Source organism: Mirounga angustirostris, unplaced genomic scaffold, assembly GCF_029215605.1.
Source record: "Mirounga angustirostris isolate CCGP_5_RB_7025 unplaced genomic scaffold, mMirAng1.0.hap1 SCAF_6, whole genome shotgun sequence".
NCBI lineage: Eukaryota > Metazoa > Chordata > Mammalia > Carnivora > Phocidae > Mirounga > Mirounga angustirostris.
The window spans coordinates 122,788,024-122,796,243 of NW_026991714.1; the positions used below are offsets into that span (position 1 = coordinate 122,788,024).

The 8,220-nt window shown below is 52.4% G+C and overlaps 1 protein-coding gene across 1 annotated transcript in view; it reads right to left on the bottom strand.

Moving 5' to 3' along the window:
• PDLIM1 (PDZ and LIM domain 1) overlaps positions 1-2,383 on the bottom strand; it is a 48,570-nt gene extending 46,187 nt beyond the window's left edge. The window contains exon 1 of the mRNA XM_045878468.3: positions 2,155-2,383. Coding sequence (XP_045734424.1) covers positions 2,155-2,250 — 96 coding nt within the window. The 5' untranslated portion in view covers positions 2,251-2,383. The remainder of the gene's footprint in view (positions 1-2,154) is intronic.
• Positions 2,384-8,220: the final 5,837 nt, after the last annotated feature.

The following is an 8,220-nucleotide window of genomic DNA, read 5'->3' on the forward strand; positions in this document are numbered from 1 at the left end:
TCTCCCTCTCCCACTCCCCCTGCTTGTTCCTGCTCTCACTATGTCTCTCTCTGTCAAATAAATAAATAAAATCTTTAAAAAAAAAAAAAAGAATGAGATGAAGAAACAAGTGAACTACCTTGAGCATGAGAATGTCACCTCCTCTGAGTCACTTTCACTTTTCAATTAAAGCAACTGCCAAGGGCATTATAAAGATTAGCTTCCCTCACTAGACCATGAGCACCTTGAAAATGGAGCTATGTCCTCTCATATCTGGGACCCCATGGCGTTGCACAATATATGCTCATTAAACATGTGCAGGTAAGGCAATGAAGAAACATATGAAGGTACAAACCAGTGATTTTAGTGTTGTGGTTTCCACGCCACGTTGTCATTCCTGCACAGTGCCACTTGCACGGACTTTTTAAAGCCGTTAAAATGATGGGCGGTAACTGCCCTTTTACCAGATTGGCCGTATATCCTCCACTTCTTAAAAAAGGGTTTCATGTCATATGTAAATTCAGAAGTGGAAAGGGCTGACAGGTTAATTATAGACACAAAGAGCAAGGACAAATGGACTATGAGGTAAGCGAGTCTAAATGTGCCTTCCCTGGACAAGCATGTATTAATAAGCCTGTAAACATTTTCTGGGGACGGCCAGGTTCAGCTGTGTGCCAAGCTTGGGGAAGGCACAGTACCTACACTTGAAGAATTTGGCTGGTGGGTGGGAAGACAGCATGTACCTGCAAGAAGAATCAAAGAAGTCCCCTCAGGACAGCAGGTGGAAGAGATGGGGAACAGGGCCTAAAAACTGAGGCACCTGCCCCCTTCGGGGATGCGATGGTCAGAGAAGACCTCCTCACTGGGCTAGACCCACCTGGAAGGAAATGTGGCTAGGACCGTGGACGGCTGAGAAACCAAGCAGAGGCCCCCACTCCTTTGCCTCCTGCACCTCCCACCATATTCCTTCAGCTACTGGAGACTGGGATTTCAGTAAAAAAGCAAACAAAACAAAACAAAACCCCATGGGGATCTTCCCCTTCTCTCTCCCTTCTCCCCACTAAGAACAAAGAGATGTTCAGATGGCTGAGGAGGCAAGTTTAGGGTCAGCTTCAGCAAGCAGATGGCCCCAAGAGTGGAACACCAGGCCTCTACGCAGGCCGTGGACACCAGAGAATGCTTGGTGCTCCCCCTTTTCATTAAGTCGGAAAACGCTTATTGGCCGCCTTCTAGGTGCAGGCAGTGAATAGGGCAACTCCCACTGGGACATTAGTTAGTCTAGACGAGATGACCAAAGCCTGGGCCTCCAAACCCTGAGTCTGAGTCTCCCTGGGGTTTCTGACTTATTTGGGGGTAATGGGCCTGGTGATCTCAGATTGATCCTGGGCCTTCCCAAAGAAAGGAGGCCCGTCTAAAAAGTTTTCAAGTAGCACTCTCCCTCCACCCCTCCACCGACGCCACGCAAAGGAGGAACCCCTCCCCACCCAGTATCCCTGGGGAAAGGCGGCTGTTGGGTTGATATTCTGGGAACGCCAGGCAGAAATATGGCATGGCCACCTTCTGCAGGAGGAGGGGAATGTCCAAGAGGGTTTATTTGGCCTTGTTTGTTTCAAAAATCCGGCCTTTTCTCCAAAACGTATGAGGGAGGTGAGACCTGGTCATGGCGTAAATCCAAGGAGTGGAAAACTAGTTGTTTCGGAAATTCATCACACCTGGCCCGGGGAAACTTGCCACCGACTCCACCCCTCTTCCAGGTCTTTCCAGCTGCTTCCGATCTACTTTACGCCCCTCGGCCACTTGTGAAGAACCGGGAAGTGATACCCTCCAGAGTGCGGGATCTGCGGGGACCCTCCTGCCCTCGGGGCAGCGCCTCCGCGGCGAACGTACGCAAACTGCTCCCTCTTTCGCGCGCGGACACCGGGACTGCGCGCCCGGCCGCCGCCCGCTCGCCGCGCCCCGGGGCGCCGCGGCGAAGGGGCTGCGGGCCCGAGACGCACCGGGAGCGCTCGCCGCAAGGCGCCCCTGGATGCGCCCGGCCGTGCCAGCTCGGGCCCGGGCTCCCTAACCGCCGTCTCCGGCAGCGCCCGCGGGGCCCCGGCCCCCCAGATGCCCTCCTGGCACGCCGCTCCCCAGCCCGGGTGCGCCCCGACCCCTGCGCGTCCCGACCGCTCTTACCCGGGAAATGGCCAGGGGTTGCTCGAAGTCCTTGCCCCCCACGAGGCGGAAGCCCCATGGTCCCGGGCCCTGGAGGACTATCTGCTGGGTGGTCATGGCGAAGCGACCCGCGGGGACAGACGGGACAGCCGGCGGAGCGCTGTCGGAGAAAGAGCGCGCGGCGCGGGCCCGGGAGCCTGGGGCTGGCGGGAGCAGGGAGCGCGCGGGGGCGGGGGCGGCTCCGCCCCGCCGCGCCGCCCCGCCCGACCTCCCGCCGGCCACGGCCTGTCCGCGCCCGGCGCGCCCGCACAGGGGGCGGGGCGGGGGGGGGCCCGCGTCTCCGCAGCCCGGCCCCCGCACCGTCTCCCGCCCGCCCCTTCCCCGCGCCTGCCGCCGCGGCTCGCAGCCCCGCCGTGGGTGCTAGGGGAGAGCCGAGCAGGTTCGGGCACCCCGCGGCGGAGACAAAGCCCGGCTCAGAGTTTGGAAGTGCCGTGCTCACTCAGCCCTCTGAGGTCAACTGCCTTTTCACCTTCGCTGCTTGTGAAAGAGAATGATGTTAAAAGGTGCTTTCGAATGATCTCATTTGATGCGATGTAGCAGCCAGGGCATTTGGCCCTATTTCACAGATGAAGTAACTGAGCCGGCCTGAGTTAGAAGACTTGCCGGAGGCCACACAGCTGGTCAGTGATGTAACATTACCACTGCCCGGGCTCCCCGTGCTAGAGAACTTCATACTGGAACTTTTCTAATGCTAAGGAGATCATCAAACGGTGTTAGAATCCGACTTCAAAACTTGCCTAGAAACCTTTCCTCCAGGCTGGAGTTCGCTGTAGGTTCTGACCGTCCCAACAGGTCAGACCTCAAGTCTGGCATGGGCTAAGAGCTAAGTGCATGGAAAGACCCCCCCGGGTTGAGGACAAAACCCTGAGTTCCCAGCTTGCTACCAGCTTTGTAACTGGGCTCCTTGCCATCCTGGCCTGAGTGCATTCTCCACGCCAGACGTCCCCCGCTGTCCCGAGTCTCCACTCCACTCAAGTAAAGCTGAAGTCCTTAAAATGCTTATAGGGCCACCCACAGAATGGCCCAACTCCCTCTCTGACCTCATATCCTCCTGCTGCCCCCCACCCCACACTGGCCTGGCTCCTGCATCAGGGCCTCCCCGCAGGGCCTCTGTCTGGAATGCTCCTCTCCCAGCCATCCATGGCTTTCTCTTTGTTCAGATGTCATCATACCAGTGAGACCATTTCTGAGCACTCTATTTAAAACCTTCTCTCTCGACTGCCCTCTCACCTTCCCTACATTATTTTTCTCCACTGTATTTATCACCATGTGACATACTTAATATTTTACTTATTGTTTGTCCCATCCCCACCCCTAAGCGTCAGTTCCATGAGGGTAGAAGTATTTCACTGTTTTGATGTATCCCGGGGCCTAGAATAGTGCCTGGCACATTAGTATCTAACAAATGCAGTACATTGGCCACCCTTAATATGCACATACCCTCTCTGGGGTCTAGCTTCTTCATAGATTTCTTGGCACTCATTCATACTGGCACCCGGGCCCTAGCACGGTGCTTGACACAGAGCACAAGCTCAGTGCATTTGTTAAAAGCAGAGCTCTGAGGGGCGCCTGGGTGGCTCAGATGGTTAAGCGTCTGCCTTCAGCTCAGGTCATGATCCCAGGGTCCTGGGATCGAGCCCCACATCGGGCTCCCTTCTCCCTCTTCCTCTGCCTCTCCCCACTGCTCCTGCTCTCTCTCTCTCATTCTGTCGCAAATGAATTAAAAAAAAAAAACAGAACTCTGTCTCCTTGTGTTCCTGGCATACCTACCGAGAAGTCCTCTGCACAGACGTACACATAAACGGATCACCTTGGGGCGCCTGGGTGGCTCAGTCGGTTAAGCGACTGCCTTCGGCTCAGGTCATGATCCTGGAGTCCCGGGATCGAGTGCCGCGTCGGGCTCCCCGCTCAGCGGGGAGTCTGCTTCTCCCTCTGACCCTCCCCTCTCTCATGCTCTCTTTCTCATTCTCTCTCTCAAATAAATAAATACAATCTTTAAAAAAATAAAAATAAAAAAAAAACGGATCACCTTACTTGTCCAATTGTGTCACAGCGCAAATGTGTATGTCTGGGAAGGGTTTGCTTGTTTATAGAAATCAAAGTGGCTTTATGTTATCTACACATCCCTCTCACTCCCTTGCATCCTGACATTCTTTCTTGAATCTGAGAAAAAGGAATGGGGGTACAGCCAGGAACCAGCCACCTGCTTCATCAAAGCCAAAGATACACCCTCTTTGATTAGATTCTGTTGATTAGAGAACATGTTAGTGTTTCGAGTCCCTGCAGAATTTGGGGGAATTGCTAAATTCTGCGTCTGCCCTTCGATGTGCAGCAGTTTTGAATATTTTGTGCCCTAGGAGGAAAAAAAGGTTGAAAGCCACCACTTCTGTGCCCCCCAAGGCTGGGGCTGCCTCTCATCATCCCTAGGTGTCCTGCTAGCACGAACCTGATACTTCATAGGTGCCAATCAGTGCTTATTCTATATAATATTCTTTCCAAATATAGGAACTTCTGTTCCACAGAACTAGTACTTCTGTGAGGACTTGGGAGTCCTCAAGTTGCTGCATTTAGCTGTTAAATGTTCTCAGTTGTAGTCTGGCTTTCCATAGCAAGAGCTATAAAACAGTCAACACTTTGACCTGGTCATCCCCTTTCTGGGCACTGATTCCAAGGACATAATTTAAAAGAAGAAAAAAGCTACATGTACAAAGATATTTATAGCCACATTATTTATAATGACAAAAAATTGGAATCGAGCAATAACAGAAAAGTGGCTAAATATGGTATGGCCATGAGGGAATAGTATACAGCATGAAGATGAGAACAGTGAAGACTAGGAGCAGTCAGGGAAATGTACTTTCAAAACAGGTAAAAAAGAGTTTACAAAATTACTTGTAAACCCAATAGCATGAGGTATAAACAAAATTATTGGTAAATGTTATATTAAAAAATAAAAAACTCATCTACCTGTTGTTAAAAATTAGGAGAAAATACAAAAACTAACTTTGTATTGGGGGATGGAACTGGGGAAATATTTAAAAGATCATTTCCTCTAATGATGATGTAAAGTTTTCAAAATAAAAATCAAGGTCCTGAGATGGAGACTAAATGCTAGTCTTTGTGTGGGGGCTAGGGACCTCATCTTCTAAATTTTTGATCTCTCTTCCTGTCCCCCAGAAGGAGCTCTGAGCTGGGCACACAGCTTGTACTCAGAAAATAACACCCACCCACCCACCCCCCGCCCAGGGACTGACAGCTCTTACCCCAAATGCAAGCAACCTTGTCTTATCTTAAATACTATTACTTATTTATCTATACACTCCAGTTCCCTCAGACTCTTGACTCCTGCCCAGTCCTAGGTGAATGGCCTTAAGCAATCTCTCTGAAATTCAGTTGCCTTGTTATTATTATTATTATTGTGCATTCCATAAAAGTTTGTGGACTTAAACAGTCTCCATCAAATATCTGGGGAGCGGCGGAGGGGGACTGGACTGCAGGAGAATTCAGGAGAAATGGAATCAAGGAGGTTAGAAAAAAGTGGTCCAGGATATCAGGGGGGGGAGTGGGCCTTCTCAGCTCTCCATTTCACAATGTGGACAGGGTAGAAGGCAACTGCTGGTGGGTTCCCCCAGCCTGGCTTCTGTGGACCTAGCAACCCCCACCCAGAGTGCCACCTCTAGGACCCTCCAGAGCCATTATGTAGAGACTCTGCTTCCTGGAAAAACAGCTCCCTTTCTTAATGGCTGGGAGTCCAGGACTGTGCTAGACTTGACATAAGGTCTTATTTAATCTCCAGGACAAGTTTTGTACTTGGCCAGGGGACTGCAGGGCTCCCATTCCTGGAGATCACCGTTGGGACCCCTCCCCTGGGCTGAGCGTTTCCTGCCGGACAGAGAGGCGAGGGGGTGACCTCCAGACTACGCCTACGCGGGGATCCGAGGCTGGCTCTGTCCTGGGGCGAGAGAGCCAAAGCTCTGATGTCGCCCCTGCCGGGCGCGCGGGCACACAGCGGCTCCCAAGTCCCCAAACAGGGGTGCAACGGCCTCGGGGCGCCCTAGCCAAACACATCTGAGCGACTTGCTTCTCTTTTCTTTAAAAAGAACCGAAACCCATGCTCACGGGCTTGAAAAACAAAGGCATCTGTCCCTGCCCAGTCCTATCCCACCAGTCTAGTCCCTTTTAATCCCCAGCCCCGCTCCGAGGGTCAGCGGGTCCTTTTCTAGGATCCCACGCAGGGCTCGTCCCCGCGGAGCTCCAGGACTGCCTGTGGCGGAACCGGCCGGGGGGAGGTGGCCTCCGCTGTGCCAGGGACCGGCGGACAGTGAAAGGGCTCCTAATTCTCGCATTTCTCCCACTTCCTGCTCCAGCCCCGAGGGAAACCCTGAAGTGGCCGCTTGGGATTGGGCGCCTCCCGGATTCCACCCTGCACCGAGCATGCTCCGCGGCGCCTCGGGCCAGGAGACACCTAAGCAATGAACCTGGCGGCAGCCTCCTGCGGGCTGGTTGGGGTGTGGACAGGTGAGCGGAGCTGGCGGTCCAGGTTGGCCCTGCGCGGAGCCGACAAGCAGCTCTTTTGTCTACCTGCCTCCTGGCTCCCTGGACAGGTGGCGCAAAAGTTATCAAAGGCAGAGAGATGCCTGGACCACTACCATTTCTCAAGCATCCCTGCATATTAAAAGAAGAAGAAATTCCAAAACTGGATCACAGATAGGGGATTCATATTAACTGTTTACGTTGAAGAAGTTAAGACAAAAAGACAATGTCATATAATAGTGTTCACAAGATAATTAATGGATTAATAAACAATGTAATTTATCTGCTAATGGGAGAATTTAAAGTTGTGTGATGAACATATTTCGTTGCTGTTATTGTATTTCTGTGGCTTTCCATGTAACCTCATCTAGAGAAACATCAAAAGTCTAAATTTGAGTCTTTAGCTCCCCTGGAACCACCCCTCGGTCCCCTCCCCCATGGAGGAATGGTGGCTTGGGGTCAGAGTTACCCAAGGGACCCTAGCCCAGTACCCAAACAATAAACACTGTCCTCATTACTAAACAGTGACTGTGAGTCAGAGTGTGTGCTAGAACTTGACAAACATAGTTGCATTTCATCAGGACAAGAGCCCAGTGGAATGTCACGATGCCTTTCTTACAGGAAGAAGCAGAGGCACTGAGCGACTGCCTGGATTCCCTACATGGAAGGACTTGGTCCAGCTCCTGGGAGGTGGACAGCCTTAGGCTTCCAGCCCCTTCAAGGACTGCCTCCACTGCAGAGAAGCCTTGCCCAAGGGCATGCCCAGCCCCAGGCTGCCTGTGTCATTTTGAAGGGACAAGTCTGATGGATCATTCTGGCCCCAGAGCTCCCTGTGGAATAGGTCTAGCCTGTCAGGTCTGCGTGGCAACTCTTAACTTCCTCTCCTCAATCCAGTTTCGCCCCCACTCCCTTGCACAGACACTGAGCCCAAGGGCCCTTCTTAAGAAACATCCTGCATGCTACATTCTGTCCCTGGGACCAGGGAATCCAGCCTGCAATAGGCCCAGAGAGGTTACGAGACTTGCCTAAAATCACTCAGTAACCAAGTTAACAGTGGGCTGGGAAAGCAGAGGAGGAGCGGTAGGGTCTGCAGAGCTTTGTAATAGAAGAGGGAGTGGCAGGAGGTTATTCAGAGGTTCGTAGGATCCAAGGAAGACCCCTCAGACTCAGAATTTATGGAGTCCCCAAGGGCCAGATCTTCCTGCTTCATGGCAAGGACACCCATAGCCCAAGCGCCAGCAACTCAACTAGACTAGATCCTTTGGGAATGGCTCTTTGGACTTCCTCCTTGGAGGAAGTGGAATCTGCAACAAGCTTTAAAAGCAGGAGCACATATAGAAGCAGAGAGGCCATACCAAGTGGCCAAAACAGGACGAGGTAGTAGGAAGGGCGGGAGATGGTCTGCTAGAGTGACATTACTGGATGACAGGCAGGCTGGAAAATTCTGTGGGGAGGGCTCTGAATGCCAGTGATCTGATGTGGTGTGCAATGGGG